The sequence below is a fragment of the Acipenser ruthenus genome, chromosome 22 (genome assembly GCF_902713425.1).
Source record: "Acipenser ruthenus chromosome 22, fAciRut3.2 maternal haplotype, whole genome shotgun sequence".
Lineage (NCBI taxonomy): Eukaryota > Metazoa > Chordata > Actinopteri > Acipenseriformes > Acipenseridae > Acipenser > Acipenser ruthenus.
In genome coordinates, this window is record NC_081210.1 from 6,701,718 (window position 1) to 6,726,628 (window position 24,911).

General features: G+C 38.7%; 1 protein-coding gene across 1 annotated transcript in view; it reads left to right on the forward strand.

Moving 5' to 3' along the window:
- The window catches only part of LOC117431033 (extracellular serine/threonine protein kinase FAM20C-like), a 45,039-nt gene extending 20,965 nt beyond the window's left edge, over positions 1-24,074 (forward strand). Inside the window, exons 4-10 of the mRNA XM_034051614.3 lie at positions 14,600-14,692; positions 17,273-17,388; positions 17,628-17,808; positions 18,611-18,720; positions 18,823-18,904; positions 19,031-19,090; positions 19,218-24,074. Coding sequence (XP_033907505.1) covers positions 14,600-14,692; positions 17,273-17,388; positions 17,628-17,808; positions 18,611-18,720; positions 18,823-18,904; positions 19,031-19,090; positions 19,218-19,473 — 898 coding nt within the window. The 3' untranslated portion in view covers positions 19,474-24,074. The remainder of the gene's footprint in view (positions 1-14,599; positions 14,693-17,272; positions 17,389-17,627; positions 17,809-18,610; positions 18,721-18,822; positions 18,905-19,030; positions 19,091-19,217) is intronic.
- Positions 24,075-24,911: the final 837 nt, after the last annotated feature.

Below are 24,911 nucleotides of genomic sequence, written 5' to 3' on the forward strand. Positions count from 1 at the left end.
TTAAAAGTGGTGTTCTATTTGGAATATTATGGTACTATTTTCCTCTAAAGCATTTCTCCCATTCCCATAGCAAGGCACAAAGGAAGCTTTCATCATGTGCATCTCCTGTATGTTGATCCCAAGCAGCAATTGAAACTCCAGTCCTGAAGGTAAAAAAGGCAGATAGGCCATTAGGCAAGTAAAATAAGCATGTAAAAGCAAAACATTCAATTGTCCTCTGCCCTTATATACACTGTCATGAGTTTGTCCACTAAGCCAATGAGATTCTTCTTTTATTATATAAAAAGAATAAATCACCGCTGGCATTCTAGGATACTTTGTTGGTATTGTCTATCCCACTTCCTTTAATACTCTCCCCATGGCGCAGCAAGCATTATGTTGTTTTTAATGCCTGGTTGAAAATGTTGTCAAAACATAGCATCCTGCAGCGTACAGATGCTTTTTAGTGGGTGGATGAAAAAAATGGTTTTGATTTTGGGTCAAAAACCATTCTAGTGCCCAGCAAGAAATCAGAAGGGGAGGCAGTGATGCAGGTATGTGTATATACTTATTAGTGTCTACTTGATGGGTTAAGAATGAGGTTATGTAGTAATGTACCCAGTACCTAGATTATAAGTCAGTACACCAATGTCATGGTGTTTCTGAAATATAAATGGTCTGGTCCAAGTTAAATGTTTTTAGAGGATGCATTCGGTTGTTAAACACGTTCTTTTGTATTATTATTTGCTCATGCTCAGGTCATCAGCCTTAGCAAGCCTGCCTCAGAACTTTCACCCTGCAGTCTGTAATGCAATCAGTGAAGTATTTGCAATTTAATCCTGATCAATATTGGGTATATAGCTTGAACAAAAACATGCATTGTGATCACCAAGGAAACTCAATCTGGAGGATATTTAGCTTGAACTGCTAGCATTGAAGTGAAAACAGGATCAGTAGAAGTCAACCTGATTTGTACAATGTAACCTACTGTCAAACATACATCTATAGAATTATTATAGGCATTCCACTGTTTTTTATCGTATAATATATACTGTATTTGTCCAAAGACATTTTTACAGTTCTCCATTCTAAAGATGTAATTTTACTTATGTATTTGGGCCACTGTAAAGAAACAGTGTAGTATTGTTGCATGTTGTTTTGGATGAGAGCATGACATGATACCCATCTTACCCATAAGATAAGACCAAATATGCGTAAAATCTATTTTAAAAATGAAATAAAAAGGGTTTGTCTTTGTTTAGAATTAGATTATTTACTCAGAATTAGGCTATGCCCTACATTTTTTTTAGTACATTTGTAAAACAATTATGTTAAATCATCTTATCAGCAGAACATCTGTGCCTCTGTCCAGCGTAACATAATTACCATCCAGAGCCTGCTTTTATCTATAAAAAATATTTCTGATTTATGAAAGAAACCAGAAACGTGTTGTATCCCTTGCCTTCTCGAGCTAGCTGTGACAGATCAGATATAAGGTATGACTGTTAATACCTTCTAGGAAATCTATTTGGAAGCCATTTTAAGATTGGAGGTATAAATTATGTGCTGTGCTCAAGCTAGACAATCACAGTTCATTCTGCACACTCCACAGGCTGCAGGCTGTGTGAGGAAAGCAATCCACAGCTACATGGGCTGCTAGAACAGGCAGCATTACATTAATTGCATTTTCTGCTTTTCTTTTCAGAAACAATTGCATTTTTACATGATGTCTCTCTTAATACCTCCTGACTGCTGTTGAATCACGAATGCAGCTATGTAGCAGTATGATTTAAGATTGAGTATACGGACAAAACACTGAGAAACACATGCAATGTATAGCATGTACTTTTGTGTAAATGGACTATGCTTTTGTTATGCAGACAAATCATGAATTCTGTAATAAAGGCTGCTGCCTCCAGATGCAAGCCATTTTGATAATAGGGGGAGATTAAATTAAAAAATGACAATAAGACAGCACCCACATTATTTTTCCTGATGAATCTACCCCTGAGTTGGGATCTGCAGAGGATAAACCATGAACATTCACGGAGCAATTATTCCATGAATTTGGATGAATGAGATCTGGTATATATATATATATATATAATATAATGTGTGTGTGTGTGTGTGTGCTGCCTGCCCTTGTGGTGGCCCTAGTGTCAGTGCTGTGGAAAGAGTTTTCCTTTTTTTGTCTTTTGTCCAACCCCACTGTGTTACATGTCCCAAAGGCAATGTTCCTGGTGATGAAGCCAAGCTCCATTAAGGCAGAAAGGGAGTGAGATTGGTGACAGCGATGGTGCAAAGTTTCATGTTGGCCTTAATAACTGGCTTTGAAATTCATTGTGTTCTCCAAGCAGGGACCTGCATGCCAGGTGCCAAACTGTGCTGCTGCTTTGAAGGTGTCATGTGAGACATTTGAGAATTTCCCTCAGGGGTAAATGAAATAAGCAAATCTCTCAAGGTTTGGTAAAGCTCTAGTGTGATTAACCCTCATTCTCAGAAATACAGTCTCCCACCTCATCCCTACAAATGCTTTTACAGATCCCAGTAGCCCCATTTTTTGTACACCAGAAGACACAGAAAGGTAAAAGCATCATAAGGTGTAAGTCCAAAGCACTTTTGACCATTGTTCCATAGTCCAATTTCTGTGTTCTTTTGCATATTTTAGCCTTTTAGTCTTATTCCCCTTTCTTAACAGAGGAATTCTTACTGCAACACATCCTTTAAATCCTGATTTCAAGCGTGACCTTCATACTGTTGATGGATGGACAACAACACCTGTGCGTTCTGCCAGTTCTGTTGTCAATTCAGTGCTTGTCTTCTTGCTCCTATGATGAGGTTTTATCCAATCACAGGCCAGTATTTCCAATCACTGATTTATATATATATATATTTTAATAGATTATATTTATCAATTAACTAAATGCAAAGTGAGTGAACAGAAGAAAAATCTAAATCAAATCCATATTTGGTGTGACCACCCTTTGCCTTCAAAACAGCATCAATTCTTCTAGGTACACTTGCACAAAGTCAGGGATTTTGTAGGCATATAGTCAGGTGTATGATTAAATAATTATACCAAACAGGTGCTAATGATCATCAATTCAATATGTAGGTTGAAACACAATCATTAACTGAAACAGAAACAGCTGTGTAGGAGGAATAAAACTGGGTGAGGAACAGCCAAACTCAGCTAACAAGGTGAGGTTACTGAAGACAGTTTACTGTCAAAAGTCATACACCATGGCAAGACTGAGCACAGCAACAAGACACAAGGTATTTATACTGCATCAGCAAGGTCTCTCCCAGGCAGAAATTACAAGGCAGACAGGGGTTTCCAGATGTGCTGTCCAAGCTCTTTTGAAGAAGCACAAAGAAACGGGCAACGTTGAGGACCGTAGACGCAGTGGTCGGCCAAGGAAACTTACTGCAGCAGATGAAAGACACATCATGCTTACTTCCCTTCGCAATCAGAAGATGTCCAGCAGTGCCATCAGCTCAGAATTGGCAGAAAACAGTGGGACCCTGGTACACCCATCTACTGTCCGGAGAAGTCTGGTCAGAAGTGGCCTTCATGGAAGACTTGCGGCCAAAAAGCCATACCTCCGACGTGGAAACAAGGCCAAGCGACTCAACTATGCACGAAAACACAGGAACTGGGGTGCAGAAAAATGGCAGCAGGTGCTCTGGACTGATGAGTCAAAATTTGAAATATTTGGCTGTAGCAGAAGGCAGTTTGTTCGCCGAAGGTTGGAGAGCGGTACACGAATGAGTGTCTGCAGGCAACAGTGAAGCATGGTGGAGGTTCCTTGCAAGTTTGGGGCTGCATTTCTGCAAATGGAGTTGGGGATTTGGTCAGAATTAATGGTCTCCTCAATGCTGAGAAGTACAGGCAGATACTTATCCATCATGCAATACCATCAGGGAGGCATCTGATTGGTCCCAAATTTATTCTGCAGCATGACAACGACTCCAAACATACAGCGAAAGTCATTAAGAACTATCTTCAGCATAAAGAAGAACAAGGAGTCCTGGAAGTGATGGTATGGCCCCCACAGAGCCCTGATCTCAACATCATCGAGTCTGTCTGGGATTACATGAAGAGAGAGAAGCAACTGAGGCTGCCTAAATCCACAGAAGAACTGTGGTTAGTTCTCCAAGATGTTTGGGCCAACCTACCTGCCGAGTTCCTTCAAAAACTGTGTGCAAGTGTATCTAGAAGAATTGATGTTGTTTTGAAGGCAAAGGGTGGTCACACCAAATATTGATTTGATGTAGATTTTTCTTCTGTTCACTCACTTTGCATTTTGTTAATTGATAAATATAAACTATTAACATTTGTCTATTTTTTAAAGCATTCTTACTTTACAGCATTTTTTCACACCTGCCTAAAACTTTTGCACAGTACTGTATATATATATGATTAACATACGTTGTTTTTTTATGTATTTGAAAATGTTTATTTATACAGTATATACACACTTTACGAATGATAATGTTAATTCTAAGTGTTGCAGTTTTCCAAAAGGCTTTCTCAATAGCGATTGTAGAATAAGCTGTATTGATGTGTATCAAGTCTGGTTCAGTAGCTGAAACCTATTTCCTAATCTGTCTCTGCGCAGAGCCAGTGTGAATACAGCAGACAGGCTGGGCAGTCAATGTGCTCGAGGTGATGAATGAGTAATCAAGAGGATGCAAGTTCTTGTGTAGGTGATACTGAACAACCAGCTGGAGGATTAATATCCGGCTGGGCTGAGGGTCTCTAAAATGAGCTTGTGAATCGTGCTATTTTTAAACTTAGTACTGGAGGTACTGTAGGACTAGGGGGAAGCTGAGCTGAGCAGAAAGTTCAGAACAGGAGGTTGAAACACATTGAATATTTTACCAGGTGAAGTTTTGACAGCTAAACGATGAGGGTAATTCAAGAAACGATTAGATTCTGCCCTGAGGCTAACAGTGTGCGCACAGAGGAGCAAGGGATAGGGCTCAAAGGACGAAACAATCTCTTCTGTTTCCCAACATGGTAATGTTCCGTTGGTTGATTCTGACTTCCTGCAGCTGGAATTTGTAGCTTAGTCATACATAATTATATCAATTACTCACACCTATTATAGATGTGAGTAATTGAAAAAAATACCCTCTGGAAGTGTTCTTTTTTTTAATGAGTGAATGCTCAGATTAAGACCTGCGAAGCCTGAGCTCCAGCAAGGTATTAATATTGATATTGACCTCGGCACTACAGTTGGTACAGCATCATTATCGGAGTGAGCACTGTTATAACCTGTCCTTCAATCAAGCTGCCTTTAGAAAGCAGGCGGCTCTGCCGCTGCCATGGCAATCTCTCTGGGGCTCTGAGAGCTGCTGCTGCTCTTTAATATTTCAGTGGCTTTAATGCAGCACTAAATGGATGAGCCCATCTTCTGCATTATCTCTGCTTTGTTGTGTTAAGCAGTACATGGAGAGACAGGGAGAGCCAATCCAGGAAAACGTCATGCAACAGATAACAAAACAGTGTTAATCTTGCTCTGTTTGTCTGTCTGTTTATTTATCCATTGTTCATTCCTTATCATCTATTAAATGATTATTGTACAAAAATATATCTAATGTAGCTACTGTATACATATTCAATGTGTGTGTGTGTGTGTATATATATATATATATTATTATTATTATTATTTATTTCTTAGCAGACGCCCTTATCCAGGGCGACTTACAATTGTTACAAGATATCACATTATACATTATTTCACATTATACAGATATCACATTATTTTACATACAATTCCCCATTTATACAGTTGGGTTTTTACTGGAGCAATCTAGGTAAAGTACCTTGCTCAAGGGTACAACAGCAGTGTCCCCCACTGGGGATTGAACCCACAACCCTCCGGTCAAGAGTCCAGAGCCCTAATCACTACTCCACACTACTGCTATATGTGTATATATATATATATATATATATATATATATACACATCTTGCATCAGTCATTGTGTTCTATCTATAATATGTACAGTGTTTTATCCGGCGTTTCTATCTTTGAGTGCCTCAGCTGAGGTGTATACTCTATAGTTATCTCTCTGCCTGTCTGCCAGACTGTCTGTAATGTACTGTATGTTTGCATGGCAGAATAGCAGTATTACTGTCTATCTGTATAATCAGCAAGTGTCTGCATTTCTTGCCCTGTCAATGTTACTGGTGGCTCCTTAGCAGCCTGTCTTGCACATATTCATGACTGGATGAACTCCAACTTTCTTTAGCTCAAAGCTAGCAAGACAGAGAAACTTCTTGTTGACACAAAAAAGCAGCTGGCCAACTTGGACACTTTTGTCCTTAACTTGACTGGCTGCCTGATAATACCTTCATCTGCTAAGAGAAGCTTGGGTGTCACCCTGGATACTGGTCTTACAGTAGACTGGAGAAGCATATCTCTTTGGTGGTTAGGTCTGCTTTTCATCACCTGCGTATGCCCCTTTTTAAATCAAAGGGATGCAGAGATTCTGTGTCATGCTTGTATAACCTCTAGGCTTGACTGCTGTAATGCTTTGTATGCTGGACTGCCTCATAAGCGTATTCATCGTCTCCAATGAGTGCAGAATGCAGCTGCTAGAGTCTTGACTGGATTACATTTAAAACCCTTTTGTTAACATACAGGACTTTAAACGGCACCTGCCCTGCTTACCTCTCTGCTTCTGGAGAACTGTGTTCCTGCCAGGTGTCTCAGATCTAGTGCACAGAACTACCTTGTGGCTCCCTGCTTCCGATGTGCGACTTTGGACGGGCGTTCCTTTGTTATGGAACGACCTCCCCATAAACATCAGAGGAGCTGACAGTTTAAATGTAAACGCCTATTAAAAACCCATCTCTTCAGTGCAGTTGTAATATAGTCTGAGGTGAACTGGGTATCTGTTTTTACTGCGTTATTTCTTGATTCTAAAATTGGTCTTAATTATTAAAATACAAATTGTTATCACTTTTAAATCATATATCGCCTTGGGTACATTTATTTTGTTGATATTTTAAATGAAATGTTTTGTATTTCATTTAATCATTAATGTATTATCTTGTCTATGTATATATTTTCTTATTTATGTGCATTTTATTTTATGTAAAGTGCTCTCCATCTCTTTAATACCACAGGGTATGGTATCATAGTGTATTAATATATTGTTTACATTCCAGCTATTACAGTAAATTGACAGTCTTAGATGAAATTGACATCACCATAGGCAAGAAGTTATACCGCTGATGCTCTTCCATCAATAGCTATCTTATGTAGTGATCAATAACAGCAAGAGCTGGACTAAAATACATTTAAAATGCATCAAGATAGCCAGAGCTAGTTGTCAGTGTAAAAGGACTACGTGCAGTAGTTCCCACACCTGAGACTGCACTTCCCCTATTATCAGTGACTCTGGAAGCATTTGTGTTAGTTACACCTTCATTAGAATTAGTTTGGAGCAGCTTGGAGCTGTAAAGTGAAAGTTGAGAAACAGGCAGCGGGTTGATTTTTAGGTTTTTATTACAGCACCCCCAGCTGCAGCACTGGAACTAGCTAAAAACAAAAAAACATAACAAACGGAATCTGTTCCAAACCAGCAGGGATCGTGCAAGCAAAGCTGCTGCTTTTCTAAATGCTGCCAACCATTTATCCAGCACAAGCAACAAAATCAACTGTTTTTTTTTGTTTTTAAGTATCTAAACGGATGCCATCACTGACTCCTATCATACATTGGCCCGAGCTGGCACTGTATTGAATTGGATGTATTAGGCTTTTGTTCCCTATTTCCAGCAATATCTGGCATTCTATTCACATCGTTTCACAATTCAACTGTATTTTACAATTCTCGCCATGTATGCGGCTCTTTAGAGTAACTGCAGCTGCATTTTTATCCCCATTTTGCTGAGGTGCAAGCTCTAAAGTAACTGGAACTGCGTAGTGACTCCAGTTTTGTTGCTAACATAGAGCATACAGATATGTCTATTTTCCACTCACCTCCGTCATCACCGGAAATCAGCAACATCAAAACCTGGTCTTGTTGAGCACCGTTTCATTGAGCAGCCCAGCATTCCAAATGGTTCAATCTCCAATGTAGGATTCCTTATATTATGCTCATTTAATCGGGAGAAATAGCAGGTACTGACCTCTTACCCTGCTATGTTAATTGACATGCTTTGTCTTGAATGAATTATTTCAGGTAGTCCATGCTTTAGGTTTGCTTTGAAATTTGCTTTGTTTCATGATTGATACAAATGCTATACTCAAAAGGGTGGGGTTTTTCTGTTTTGTTTTTTGAGGCTGGATTAAAAATAGTTAATTATGCTTCAGTGTCAAAGATTCATCGTCCATAGAAAGGGAATCATTTGATTTGTGTGTGAGCGTGTATGCGTTTGCTATGAATTCTAAGGGTTCTTAATGGGAAATCCATGGCTGATTTTAATAAACACTCATGCTAATGTACTGGAGAGCAACGAGGCGACAACTGCCACACTGTCAAACGTTCTCCCAGTAGTTTGCACGCAAGGGGTTTTCAGGGTATTTTGACACTTCTGTCTACTTATATAATGATCATTTTGCTAATCTGAGTCTGTCACTAACTTGTTTTTGGCAGGCAATCAAGATTTATCTATGTGGCTTTTGTTACGAGTACACAGAGTAGCTCAACAGCGCCCCTGTGTGAGAGAAGGCGGTTTTCAGACATGTTATTGTTATTTATTTATTTTGCTAATTTGTTTGTTTTAAAAGCCTGTTAACAATGTAAAAAGCCCTACTGTCAGAAAAAATAAGCCACTGTTTGAGCATTATAATCTTGTTTGGAGGACAACTAAATAACATTTACATTGATTATAATTGGAAAAAGGTGACAAGTCTGTATTTCTAATTTCTCTTCTTGCACCAGGAATCCTTTAAAACATCTGTAACTGATGCACACCATCATTAGGGTGTCCAAAACCAGCTGCTGATGCAAGAGGCTTGTGGTGTTGTTGCTTGCCTACTGTAGCTACATGTACGTACAGAGAACAGGAATATTTGCAGTTAGTGAGTGACTCATTTGAATGTAAATCAAGAGGTTGCATTGTGAAAGAATGTAAATACCAGTAATGTGTTTCATTTGGGAAATTAAGTTTGTGCTAGATGTGGCAGGGCTGGGAGGTTAGAATTCCATCCCTACCTAATTAAAATCCATGTGCAGCAGATGGCCAGGTGTTGATTGGCTAATTGATTATCAATTAACCCTGGCCATATGCCTTTAAAAAGGAGCTGAAAAGCCAGTCCTTTGTTCTTCTTCTTCATCTACCAGCTTGAAGCTCATGAGTGTTAGACCCAGGGTGTGTGAACCGAGGACCATCACGTGTGTAACCAGGATCCTTGGCATTTAGAAAAGGGGATTCATTTAGGGGATTCCTTAATAACATTCTTTACATGTTTCCCTCCTAGGTGGGTAATACCTCTGGCTGTGTGGATATAGTGGAGGTACTGTGGTACACATCACCCTTACATTTTTACGTCTTCCTCTTGTGGTAAAGACAAGCCTTGGCATAAGATCTTCATGATATCATGATCTGCATGACACCTGACTGGCTGAGCTATTGAATAATCACAATGAAATCATGTGCAACACATACTCGTAGAGATGCAGCTTTCTTCTAGTCTATCTTCCCTCTTTCATGGTAGTAAATTGGATTTTAATTTCTCAAGTGCCTCACTAGACAAAGGCATGTGGTGATGTGTGTAAGCCTAAGGGATGTGGTGATGTGTGTAAGCCTAAGGGATGTGGTGATGTGTGTAAGCCTAATGTTTGATACACAGTTATCATAAACATCCCGTTCTGATTCAATAGCACAATCTGGCAGTCAGGCTAATAATGTGTTTACTTTAGATTATTGGCACTTATTTCAGATGTATATCATGGTAATTACCCGCTCTGGCAGATCCGCTCAGTGGTTCGATAGGACAGCATTAGCAAAGACTCCTAAAAGCAAACTTAGCTGCAGCCCTGCAGGATACCGGAGTAAGCAATCAGCCACAGGCTCAGCGCAGTAAAGGAGTTTAGCCAAGGATTCGGGTCACCAAACAGGAAATGACTCACCGATGTAGTGTCCTTATTGTCACTCAGAGCATATTACAGGCCTGCTTTTGTAAGCCAGAGTACAATTACACCTATTCTACTTTTATTCTACCTGTGATGCAAAAAAAAAATAACCCCAACCCTGCCCCCATGGTACAGAATAGTTTACCGTGGGACTAGCTGATAGGACATAGAGTTTTTTTTTCTTCCTTTGAAATTAGTAAATGCTTTGTGTTACTACAGTATATGTCATCTCTCGCTTTGCGTTTGACATTACTGACTATAGACCGAATATTCAAATGCTTCTTTATTACATTATGAAAACAGCCAATTGATGCAAAAAAGCATAAAAATCAGTATTGATAACAAGGCCGAAAACTATGTGGAGCTGGTTGAGACTCTGGTGAAGAACTACGGCACAATGGGCTGTAGGATGTCCCTCAAAGTCCATATCCTTGATGCTCATCTTGATAAATTCAAGGAGAACATGGGAGTGTACTCAGAGGAGCAAGGCGAGCGCTTCCACCAGGATATACTGGACTTTGAACGCCGCTACCAAGGAAAGTATAACGAGAACATGATGGGAGACTACATTTGGGGGCTGATTCGTGAAAGTGATTTACAGTATAATCATAAATCTCGAAAAACTACTCACTTCTAAATCTTTTGTAGTCATTTTTGTATTACTTTAGTATAAATACATGTTAATTTGGATTCATATGTTGTTTTTTTCTGACTTTATGTGAACGAAAAGACATAAATCCGCCCGTTTTCTCATTGGAAATAGGTCAATTTCAAAATATCGCTGTCCTGGTCACAAAAGCAAAGTTTGTGGGGAATAATTGCCATTTTCTATAATTGCATAAGCAATTAGGAAATAACACTTACTACCCAGGAACAAAAATTGTGTTACATAGTGAATTGTGCGGTGTAACTGCAGTTTAAAACATTATTTATTTTTCAATGCACTGCTCAGCTCCATTAAAACTGAAAAATGTTCCACTCCATCCATAAAAGAAGAGCTCTCTTAATGACCACATAGCCCAAACATGGAGTTAGCATGCTGTTTCCCAATACCAAGAGGGTTATTGACAACAGCGTGTGTTTCTATAGGCTGGCTGGTGTTTGTTGATGGGTCTTAAATCTGTGTTAGAGAGGCTACCCTGATGCTTTTCTGAATGGGGGGGAACAAACCTTTTTATAATGTCTTGATTAAAGTGCACTGCAAGAGGTTTTCTGCAGCAATGGGAAATTTATAAGAGCTTTGTGCAATTGGCATGAGGATGGCTTCTTGAAATTGCTTTAGCGCCCTGCGCCAAGGCTGACATACTGCTGAGAGCTGCTCTCTCCACCTGGCTTGTTACTGAGTCCTCATGAGCCAAGCGGTTTGCAAGCTATTGTAAACTCGCGTTGGTTCCCAGCTCTGTAATAAGATCCTTTGGAAGACGTCTTAGTCTGGGAACTGGTTCTCCAGTTACAAAACACTGCAGCCTCTTAACACCACAGGCTGGTGTTCTGTTGCACTGTTTATTAAATCAGCCTACACCTAAGGACAGTTAAAATAAGGCAATTTATAATCACAGAAGCAACTGTAACCCAGTGGGGCCTATTCAATCTCTAGACAGCAGCAGAACTAATACATACTTTTACAGACTAAAAATACATATCCTAAACTACAGCATTATTTAGATCTGCTGCTGTTAAGATATAACAGGGCCCAGTATTTGATCACACGTACTAAATAAACCTGACAAACCGTTGGCTTGAGGTCAGTGGTTAGTATTTGAATTGATACAATACGTTCTATGTATTGTAACAACAGTCAGAGTTATCCTGCCTATTGTATTTGAGCTGCTTTGATCTCTTGCATTTGAAGGCTGAAATCCTGAAATCTGACGAACAGCCTCAACAAAGACTGAATGGCTCTATTGACTAAGCTGCAGCTCCCCCTTCCAAACAGATTTGTACATACACCTTTGTTCTAGTAAAATAATCAGACTGCATCTTCTTACTGACATTGGTTTGGATGAAAAAATCAGGAAGGGAAATGAAGTTTGCAGGCAGTGCAGCTTTCTTTAAGAATAGCCAAGAAATATATTCCATATAAAAATCACATTATAATACTTTTTTTATTTTTTTATTTAATATGTAGATTGAAATGTATGGACTTTAACACATATGTTCAATATATAATCTTTTAAAAAACAAACCAGTGCCTTTAGAAACAGAATCATTCTTTTGTAACTCTGCCCTGTAGTTCTCAGTTAAAGCTGTTCTAGTGTTTTAATCCATACATATCCAACTAAAGCATGCTTTGACCTTAACAGATATACTTTAAGAGTAAGCAGCCATTATAATCGTCATAATTTATTCTAATGAAGTGATGAATGTGCATTCTGAGAAAGGTCTTCCCAGTATAAGTGTAGCCTGTGTAATGATGTTGATATGAGTTTAATCTGCATGTTGAGAGCCAGCCTGTAGCGTCCCTAAGGCAGGTAGGTTTGTGTAACAGAAAACTCTATAGTGAGGATCGGTCCTGCATGCTTAATAAAGTCATTATTCGTGTGTATTGTCTGGGAGCCTGCCCTTTGGAATAGCAGCATTCGGGTTAGGGGTTTACAGTTTCAGTGAGTCACAATGGCTTGAGAGAAAAAGTACTTATAATCCCTCACGGGCTGCACTGTCATTGCTTCTGCCCGGGCTTTGTGCAAAAGTGTCTCTTTAGTATTGGCTTGATTTACTTCGTTTTTGCTCCCTGCAAGGTGACTGGAAATTCCAGCCCTCATTGACTTGCTGGTGACGTTCAGAAGCTGGGAATTAAAGAAGACTTTGGTTTTGTAGCTTCAGAAAACCGCACCAAAGGTTAAAAAACAATTTACTGGCAATACTGAACACAGTAGGGAACAGTAAATAGCCTGTAGATAATAAGTAGTGTTGATGATAATGGTTTTCCGTGTTTGTTTTTAGTTGGAGCTATAATCATTTAAGGTTACCAAGTGTTAAACAGAAAACAGCTGCAATGTGAAAAAACAACTAAAAACATCATACATACCCAAATGCCTTAGGATTGCATACCTATCAATTACAAAATATATCGATTTCCTGATAATAAAAATCCAATATTCTATTCTAATGAGTTTTCAGGGATCCTGTGACAGCTGTTCACAGATACTGTATAACAAGCACACCCTTAGCTTGTGATTGTAATACATAATATCATGAAATTTGTTGATATTAAGAGAATACATTGACATTGAGAAGTCGCTGATCTGTATTTGAATGAAAAATGGCACGCAGTGTCTCTCACCTGCCAAGCTGTCCAGGGCTGGGAGACAGAGGCACATCAATTGATCAAAGCTGAGGACCGTGTTTGATGCCTGTTCATGCCTGGCAAATGGAGAGCTTCTGTCTCCCAGTCAGTCTGTAACAATTTGTGAGCAGAACATTTCCATCATATTTACAGAGGTGCAAGTAACACATTAGGCAACATTACGTGTTTGGGTCTGTACTGTTCAGCCATCAGAGACAAAAACTGGGTTTAGAGTTTTAAATACCAGAGTGATCTAGAATAAAGAACCAGACATTTCTGATTGGGCTGCATTTTCCTATAAATCTAAATCGGTAAACTGGATCATTTCTATTATTTTTGAAAGAGTTCAGAAGCATTTGAGTCCAAGAGCCCGGAGCTAGAGGGAATTAAAGAGGGAAAGTTGGAATCTATTAGTAGGAAAGCTGCAGGATCCCATGCTGGGCTTTAATGATCTGTCCTTATGTCAGGCTAATAGCAGTCTGGAACAGTAACAGCTTCTTTAGCTGGGAATATGAGCGAAACTTTGCCAAGATTATGATCAGTCACCATTTCAGAGTCTGGCTGGATATGGGCTCTGCAATCCTGCCTGAAAGTGTTGATTATTTTGATTGCATAACATTTCTTTGTTGGAGGGAAAGGGCCAACACAATAAGTACCCCAAACAATTCTGTTAACAATAGAGTTTGAGGATCTTTTAATGTGTTATATGGAAAGTGTAACAAATATATAACAACAAATAAATTATATGTTATTTTAGCTCAAAGAGCCAGCTGCCCAACACTTCGATATGTTGTACATATCTTTCTGTAGGGAGCCTATGTTTGAATCAAAACATTGAAGGTATTTATAGGTTTTTGACGGCATGACAACTACTTGTTATTGTTTACATTCAAATCCATGAGTTATTCTTATATGATGTAATGGTGTTCTATATATATATATATATATATATATATATAGAACACCATTATATATATATATATATATATATATATATATATATATATATATAAATATATATAAATCCAGTGTTTCATTGAGGTATGTTAAAAATATATATGCATCTGTGTGCCCTGGTAGTATTGCCTAAATATGCAGCATTTAAAACTGGGATTCATTGGGGTTTTATGACTCTTTCCTGTGTCAGTTTCCAGATTTGGTAAAGATCAGTTTCTATCAGGTGAATTCCGGGGGGATTTTTCATTTTCATGGATTCATGTTTTGTCTCTATCGTTTTACAGGCAAACAAGGGAACAGGAAACACCCCCAGACTTCTTCTACTTCTCTGATTTCGAGAGGCACAATGCAGAGATCGCAGCTTTTCATCTGGATAGGTAAGTGCCATGTCTGAAACCTTTAAGTGCCAGCTGAAATGCTTTCCATCCCACTGGTACAAACACTATATATATCTCTTGTGTGGTGAGATGAAAAGGGGGCTCTTCTGCTTGAAAGGTCTACATGTGCTGATCATAAGAAAACAATGGGCATTTCACATCCTTCAAAACTGTAGTTTTTGTCGTTGTGAAATGGTTAATGCTCAACCTTTGCAAAAGCAGCATGGGAAATTGGAATAGCGACAGACAGATTTTGGTTCAAACTGTAAATTTGCATTTGGAATTAACCATGATGCAGAACAGAGTTGGGCAATGATTCTTAAAGTCTGGCTAGTTATTATTTGCTGTTGAGTACTTTAGCCAGTGTAGGATAACAGATGCTGCTATGTTACAATATAACTGTAGCATTCCGGTAGATTAACTGTTGACCTCTGCATTGTCATTTTGTACCAGAGGAATGTTTGCTGTTGTTTACTGTAGGCTGTTAATAACTTTTCATTGAGACATGTTAAAAAAAAGAGGTGCAAGTGAATCAGCTACACTGTGTGTGTGTGACAGTATCACCAGCTCCCACTATTGCAATGTACAGTATATACAAATAGGATTTCATCACTTTTTCCGACAGTGTGAAACAGGGCGTTGCCTGTCTGAAAAGACTGTATCACTGTCTGAAGACAGGTTCTTGCAGGCGTTTCACACGGATGCTCCTGGAGTTGAATCCAGTGTTAAGACTGGAGAAAAAGGCAGCACATAATAGATGTAACCTACATAAATAACTAGCAAGGTACTAGTTAATAAAAAAAAATTAAAAACTTGAAATGGCATGGTATACTGTGCATGTGGGTTGCACTGATCTTGCCTGTTGTAGAAGGTGCTGTAATTTCTCACCTACCTAAAATCTAACTTTGTCGGTTAATTTTTTATATAAAGCAAATCCACTTGTCACAATGCTTTGTCATGATCACACTCAAAGTCATCGCCAGATAGATGAGCTGTACATATTTCAGAACACTTGTTAGAATCCGAATTGATCTTTTTCAAAGTGTATTTCCGTGTTGTTCCATATGTGATGCTACGCAAGGTATTGAAGTATGTGAAAGCCAAATGGAGTGTAAAGCAAACAATGCTACTAAATGTAAAGCTATGTGAATTATCCATGACTTCCAAGAAGTATGCTTTATTTCTGTTATAAATTAGGGCTGGATGGGGAAACAATGGCTTCAGTGTGTGGCACTGCTGTGTCCCTAACACATAAAGCAAAAAGCTTTCTCACACTTCACGTTTGGTAAAACCTAGCTAAGTACTATCTATCAAAAGGGAAATCCATAAACAGTGGTAATTACCCACATTGCTGAAAAACACAGTCATGCAAGCCAGCATTTTAAGTGCAATCTAACCCCTGCTTTTACCTAGTGCAGTCACAGTAAACTCAATAACCTGATACTTGGGATTTTAATGCTGGGGGTTCAAGGTGAGATTGCTGCAAGCACAAAATGCCTTTGTAATTCACTTTACACTACGCCAGCAAGCCTTCATGACACACTCACACTTGCTTTATCAGAACCATTCATCCAATTGTGGTGAAACTCTGTAAGGATGTCACTTCTCACAAATGTTACAAAAGGTTCCCCGGTATAGGTTATGTGTAGGGCATATCCTTATATTTATATTCATATTTCTAATGAGGAAGCAACAGTGACTGTATTTGGTCATGGCATCTGTTGTCTTCATGTCTGGTTATGATTTAAAGAATAGGGTCCAGGTATGCTGCCAAATAAGTGTAGCAGGTGAAGCAAACCTCACATAGACAGAATTGAACAGCAGCTCCCTCTCTTGGTCAAAATGACTTCTTCACCTGCATTACTATAACTTCTAAAGGAAAACCTTGGAACTTTGTTTTTCACTGGTTTTATTATTATAATAAGTAGCCAGTGGCACAGTAGCATTTAAGTGGATTTTAGATCTCCTATTTATCTTGATGGTCTGACAGTTTTAGGTTTAGTATTCTGGTTCTCGCGTCCAGTTGCAAAGCGGAGCCACAGGCTCGATGTCTTTGCATGGCTTCCAGGAAACTGTCTTTCAGCAGCAGTGCCCGCTGGCTGTGTGTAGATCTCTGGCCTCTTTGAAATGCAAACAGGGTTTCCTGGGAAGGATTGAGGTTTTCAATAAGAATTGATAGGCATGCATTTCTAATGCCTGATGTGGCAGGTTGGCAGGAGGTGCTGGCTGCATGTGGGAGCGTGAAACCTGACCCGGGGGGTGGACACTGTCCAGTTTAGGGGGCTTGGCCAGCTAGGCAACGCTCATTTTTTGCAAGACCCATTGCTGAACCTGTAAGTTCTTTGGAAGGCAGTGGGATCTAATAGTTATACATACTGTAGGGAAAACAGCTGCATATAATTTTGTTGGCCAGTTAACTTCACTGTAACTGAACTTCATTATAAATACATTATAACACAGGAGTCCAAGAAGAAATGAGGCCTACATGACAATACCATGGTCCTCATCTTTTAAATAAATCTGCGTGCCTTTTTATAGTGCCATTTTTATTGTCATTGTTTTTTTTGGTTTTTTTGCCAGGATCCTGGATTTCCGACGTGTGCCTCCAGTTGCAGGCAGGCTTGTCAACATGACCAAAGAAATCAAAGACGTGACTCGGGACAAAAAGCTGTGGAGAACGTTCTTCATCTCCCCAGGTACCTCATAACAGGGATTTAGATGGGACCTATTTTTTAAACTAGAGGTCAATATCTTAATGCAGAAGTCAATATCTTAATACGTTTGATGTACTGTATATTAAAAATATATGTTGAAATGTTTGTCCAGCTTTATTGCTAAGTTTCTTTTCATTCCTACTATATATATTATGATGGAGAGTTAAATTCATGGATGAATATCAGGTTTCTAAACGCTTCTTCTGTTTTGTTCCTGATAGCCAATAACATCTGTTTCTACGGCGAGTGCTCGTATTACTGCTCCACGGAGCATGCTCTGTGCGGGAAGCCTGATCAGATTGAGGGCTCGCTGGCTGCTTTCCTCCCGGACCTGGCCCTGGCCAAGCGGAAAACCTGGAGGAATCCCTGGAGGCGTTCCTACCACAAGCGCAAGAAAGCAGAGTGAGTCTCCCTTTTCTGCCAAACAGTATTATCTTCTAAAAGCACTCTTCATTACTTTACGTGTGTTTTTCCTTTACTGCTCCGTCTCCAGCAGATGCTCAAAGAAGGAAGATTAAAGTCCAGCTTAAAGTTATTAAATACTGTAGCTTGAACAAACCAGTAACCTGCACAAGAAATACTTGCCACTTTTTAGCATTTGTAATCTAACTCAAGGATCTTTAGAACAAAGAACGGAAGAATTCCTATGTGATTAAAGAAGCTGCAAGCTTATGACTAAAACCCAAATCTTCATCCCATCAATACTGCCAGGTCCCGAGTGGCCACTAGTTTTAATAACTGTGCCATCTGATCTCCTAAGATGATGCCTTATCCCTGTACAGAAACCCATTTCGGAGTAATCCCTGCAGCTCCCATGGCTGAATTACTAAGCTTGAACAGGGGGGATGCTAAGCGGCAAAGATTCAGAAAGTGCTGCAACAAGATTTGAGCAAACCAATACAGTTTTTGGCCAGAGGCAAAGCTACAGTGATGATTATATTAAATGCAGTATTTTTTATTTTTTTATTTTTTTGGGAGGGTGGGGGGGGGACTTATAATGCTTTTTTAGAAAAGGGTGTGAATCCCTTTTATAAACTACTGCCATTACCTTTTGAAACTACTGCATTTTCTTAGCTACTTAGTTCCAATGACAAGATGTTTTACGTCTTGCCATGTCTGTGTTCTACAGAACAGTCCGCACTGCTCTTGCGTATGTCATTTTGTGACAATCTGTGTGTGTGTGTGTGTGTGTTTTGATCTTCAGATGGGAGGTAGATCCAGACTACTGTGAGGAGGTCAAACAGACGCCTCCCTATGACATTGGCACCCGGCTCCTGGACGTCATGGACATGACCATCTTTGATTTCCTGATGGGTACGTAACATACGGTACATGTCACTGTCGAAAGGGCTTTAGTGCATGTGGAATGATGATTGGGTAAGCAGCTCATTATGCCTTATCACTTTGTTCCCTCAGGAAATATGGATCGACATCACTACGAAACCTTTGAGAAGTTTGGAAATGAAACTTTTATCATCCACTTGGATAACGGAAGAGGGTGCGTAACCTAAAATAAATAGATAGTAGCCCACGGCAACAGCCGAAGTGGAAGGAAATCATGCTGGATTTGTGTCATAGTTATTGCAGTTGAGAGCTTTAAAGTGTCTTCCCTCTGCATGCACAGGTTTGGAAAACACTCCCATGATGAGATGTCTATACTGGTGCCTTTAAGCCAATGCTGCAGGTAGGTCTTCTTAAAGCTTCGTGTTTGTTATCCATGAGGAATGAGGCATCATTCTAACAGATGAACAAGCAAGTGTCATGCTACAAAGATCTTGGTCAAGCCTAATTACTGTCCATTTATGTTCCAGGGTAAAGAGATCTACCCATCTGCGACTGCAGCTCCTAGCTAAGGAGGAGTACAAGCTGAGCGAGCTGGTGGAAGAGTCTTTACTGCGAGACAAGCTGATGCCCATCCTTATAAAACCCCATTTGGAGGCCATGGACCGCAGGCTGCGGGTTGTGCTCAAAGTGCTCAGTGACTGCATTGAGAGGGACGGTTATAACAATGTGGTGGAAAATGACCTTGACAGTGCCACTGCTAACACGATCACAAGCACGAGGTAGTAGCGTCCAATATGAGTGTGTTTTTTCTAGAGTACTATTACGATTAATATAAAAGGAAAGTCTTGCAAAAGACTATTGATGCCACTTTTTGAATTCAATGAATTCAGAGCCTCTGTGTTATCCCCTAGCCATGTAAAATATATAAGACACAAACAAAACAGAAACCGTGTTTTAAAATAAAAGTTGTATTGCTTATTTTAATAGTACATAGGGGGAAGAAATGAATTGCTAAGATTTTGTTCTGAGTACTGTTCTTTAATGTTGTTTCTTTCTATCAATTATTTTCTTTTCTATCTAATCCATTCCCCAGCCATTCTTTGAAATTATATATATTGATGCAGGAACAAATCACACAACAGCTCCCATTTCAACTACATGAGCACAAGCACTCACTGAAGTATAATCAATACAAATCATACATCCAAATTAAATGATGTAAAGTGTTCATAAATACACAGCTGAAACTGAGTCCCCACCTGGCTTAGGTTAGCCTGCTAACAGTACATCACAAAACCACAAAGCAATTCAACACAAATTAGCACAGATGTCAGTCTGTATTCCAAAGAGAGGACCATGTCCGATAGCAAGCAGGACTGTAATCTGTAGGTCAGAATTACTGAAAAACATAGCCGTTGGGGTTTTTTCAGGGAATCTAGTTCATCCATAACTTAAAAAATGCAATCACATGATTTATAGTACTAGCAAAACTGTAGGGAAGCTCACTTACTGGATCCACCTTACAAAGGGACTGCCTGCCTTCAAGAGGAGTGAAATTAGCACCCCACATAGAAATTACACCATTCCTGCATTTCTTATCCCAAATTACTGTAATATATGAGAATGGCCACTGTATTCTAAACCCTCAGATTACTGGAGTTACTCTGCCACTGGCTTAAAGCAGTTCTCATGACAGGGCTACTCATCATAACACTACTCATGTCATACTTCATTTCATACTTTTAACTTCATTTCAATACTTCATCTCAATGAATTCCGTATTTTGTACGCCCTGCCTCTTCATTATACTTCACTGTTGTAGACTTAAGAAGTGTTCCAGACTTGCAGAAAGATGTTTCAGTATCGTTAGTTTTGCTTTTCTTAGAAGAAAAAAGGAATAGCTCCAAACAAAGCCAGTCTTTGGTCATTTCAGGTTTCTCTGTGAATTGAAAAATGTTTGCCTTTTAAGAAAAGAAATCAGCCACTACAGAAAATCAGCTCTCCTATCCATTGCAACGGTATGTGGATGTTCAATATTCAGTGGGTCATTTTGCCCAGACTCAACTGACATTTTTAAGATGTCGGTTCTCAGTTGTTGATTTTGCAGACTGTAATCCAATGTCCACATTGGAATCAAGGTTCTGTCTAATATGTCTTCTGTTTGAAATGGATGAAAGGCAAACATTTCTGCTCTAGGTCTTGAATGTAAAGTGAGAAGGTACTGCTGGTGGTGTCTCCCACACAACCCAAACTGTGACCATTTAATACTGGTTCTGTATCTTTTTTATTGGTCATTTTCAACCTATTTCACTTTTGCCCTATGTGTTTATCACCCACATTTGTGACCTTTTACTGACACAATTAAAAATAGATACTCACTGATGATGCATAGCAGTGTGAGCCGTTACAGTGTTTACAAATGAATTTGCCACACTTTCTGAGTAAGATGCTTAGGTGTGTATAAGTTCAGTAATTAAACACAGTGGCTGAAACAGTTCACACAGCAAGTGCTATTTCAAATATCTTTTTGCATTCCATTGTACTTAAAATCACCTTTCTTAACTTTCATCCTTGATTCTGTAGCATCTTTGAGTCTGTACTTGAATAAATCTGCAGACAGCTGGGCACAGGGGAGGCCTGCAACATACAGAAATGTTAAAAATGAATGATGTTAGTTTAGGGCATGCATACATTTGGATGTCAATTTGTGTTATCGCTGATCATTTAAAACTAGTGTATGGCCATGCAAGCTGTGACTGCAGTTTAATTAAAACCAACAATATCTGATTAACTGGTTTTAATGCCTCTCTTCCAAAGAGGGATGCTGCAAAACCTACCTGTGACTGCAGTTTGGCATGCAAGCTAGCACATATTTATCCAACTTCAAGGGACAGAAAGCATGAAAATCACATTTCTATTAAAATGTTTTATTATGTAGAAAGGTGTTATCCATGAAGGTATGCATATTAATAACATCTAGTGGTATTTTTTTTAATATTTTTATATATTTATATTTCCTAAAACCAAAGCTAGATATCCTATTTGCCTTTGATATTTCTATATCCTAGCCCAGCCACAAACTTCCTGATTGAACTGAGGCATGCTATTTGATATCTGTTAAATGAATCAGAAAAGACCACAGTTGTAGAATACGTAGCAAGCCGTTTTCTGTTTGTATTCAGATTTACTGGTACCGGTAATCTGACTTGGTTTTTATTTTGTCAGTAAATAGTCACAGAAAAATGAGAGCAATCTAAAGAGAGTAGAATGTGCTGTAAATAAGACACCACCAAGCAGTGAGTTGACATAAGAGCCAATAGAAATCCCAAAGCATCTCCTCAAGCACTGAGAAAACAAAATCATCCACAAAAAAATGAAAGCTGTTATCAACAATATACTCTTATCTTTTACAGTATCTCTTCATGATGTTTCCAAATATTCTGAGTGGTTATTATTGCATTCCAGCTCTACAGTAGTTACCAGATATTTGAGTAATCACAATAGGCACAGACCCAGATTACTGGAAATATCAGCTAGGAGGACAAAAAGGTCATCTGTTTAACTGATATCTATGGACCCAGAGTCAGACAAATCCCTTTTTATTTTTAATGGACACTTTAGGCTGTATATCACATGAACAGGCTTTGCTGTGTTGGCACAGTCCTTTACTGTCCTTTTACTAACAAAGAATGATACTGCAGTCACAGCGCTCTACAGAAGGCTGTCAGGTACAGGTGTGCACCGGTCAGGGGGAACCAGCAATGACCTTCAAAGGGCTCAGGTCCCATACCAAAAACACCTGTATATTGAGCGCAAGCATTAATCACAGCTTCTCCAATATCATGACTAGATCTAGGTGAAACAGCTTGATGTAATTCAAGCTGACCTATGTTGTATGACAATGTTGGTCTTGTTATTTAATTTGATGTTTGTTTGTTTGTTTGTTTGTTTGTTTTTAATTATTATTATTTATCAGACCCAAATAAAACTAATGATAGAAATATTAAATCAGCTCAATAACACATTTCAGTTCTCCAGTATGCCTAGCCCATAATACAGGAAGTACAGTATGCATGTGTATCTCTCCCATGGAAAGAGACTTTTTTATGTCTGCTGTTCATTTTCTAAATCAGGTGTCAGCCTCACTTATTTTATAACTATTTGTTAAAAATCATGACGCGTCTGATTAAATTATAAACACTTTTTAATCACGGTACTTACTTTGAACCTACGTTATGGCAAGGTATTTAGAGTGTACTTCACATACATCTGTATTGCTGTGCTAATAATACAGCCTGTTGTACCATCCATTTTGATTCTGCCTGTGAACAATTTTGTATACACAGCCTGGGTACTGTTCACCAAAGTTTGTAATGGATTAAATTAAATGTATATACATATATGGGTGTGTTGTTAAATATATCAACACTTTAAATAAATCATTTGTGAAAAGGGACCCATTTGCCTCTCCAATGAGATAAGATGATGTTACATGAACTGTAAGTACAGTATTAGTACCTGTCAAGGACAGCTTGGGTCCCTTACTACCAGGTATGAATATTATACTTAGAAAGCTTGAGCCAAAATGTCAAAAATCTGATTGAAGAATTCTAGTACCCATTATATGTGCCAGACACTTACTTAATTCACTGTAAGAAATTAAACAGATTGTTTTAAAGACCCATGCAGAAAAATCAGCCTCTATTTTTAAAAAGCTTTATTTTCTTCATGTTTTCAGACTACTAATGCATGAATAATTGTATCCTCCAAATGTGTTGTTTTTTTTTTCATTTCCTGTAATACACTTTAAGAAACTCATTTTGTGGCATCTAATCATATCATCCCATAAAGGTGATCAGGTCTTAAAATCTCGATTCAATGACAAACATGTCTATACTTTTATTTTATTCTATATATTTTATTGTTATTTATTAAATATAAAAATATAAAGAAAGGGGTCAGATTTGTTTTTAGTTTAGTTTGAAGTCCAGATGTCAATCTCATGCTGAACTTCAAGGTTTAGAGTGCAATGCTAAAAAAAACATTTAAAAATAAAACTGAAAGTTAACATAGTGCCTGTGTAATGACAGACATACTTGAATGTTGGGTTCACTAAATGTGATATGAAATGATAGGGAAACAAAAAGTGGTTGCAGCTCTTAATTCACTTAGACTGTGGCAGTAGAGTTGCTGCTTGGATGTCTTACTTGTCTGATTTTCATAGTTCTATGTAAATAAATATAAATAGTTGCACAATGAAAATGCTGCTTTCTGCAGCCATAGGCTTCAATTTATTTTGCAGTGTTTCTGTGGAATTTGTTTGCAACATGGTAAAAGTTCAATAAAGATATGGCAACTGTTTTGTCGTCTGTGTTTTAAAAGTGCTTTCTGCTTCTGTTTGCTGTCTGGAATCCTTGTCCTTGTTCACTGGAGAGTCAGACTCATTTCCAGTTATTACATTAGGTGGTAAAGGTGGCCAGGGAATAATGCTGCCCCAATGGCCAGCTGAAGGTACTGCACACTTGCTCAAGCACTTTGCTTTGCATTATATTCTGTTCACATGTTCAAATCCATTTTCTCTTCCATTCTGTTCCGTGGTAAAATAAATTACATAAAGCCCAAATACAATCTTCCTCCTTGGATTGAAAGCAAAGGTCATTCGGAGAGAAATGATCACCAACATGAATGGAAAATGATTCTCTTTCATTTATCATTTACTGCAGTTTTCAAACAGCTCCTAGCACAGTGAAGAGTATGAGCCATTATCTAAGCATTAAGGAACAACCCTGGACAGTCATATATATGGCATTTGTAATGACGGTCTTAACTGGTGAGCTTAGCACCAGTGCGTAAAATAGTAAGATGGATCAAACGGGAGATTAGGATCTTTCAGAATAATCCTGCCATCAATTAGCAATACACCTCAGAGATCATGTCACTTCTGTAACGCTCATCAAAGCTACAACTAAAGCTTACTACTGTTTCAGTGTCAATGATTCTGATCTCAACCCCTCCCTCTAGAATCTATGTAGCCCAGGCTACTTACAAGTAAGGAAACATCAGATAAAATGCTAGAGTTGAGTGCAGTCATTAAATATCCTTGGCATACCGACTCCAGTAATGGTTTGCCCGTTAATGGTAAAGCCTCTTGTTCCAGGCAGGCAGGTGAGAACTCTGTCAGTGACATTATAAAGTGAAGCACGCAGATATTTCACACACAC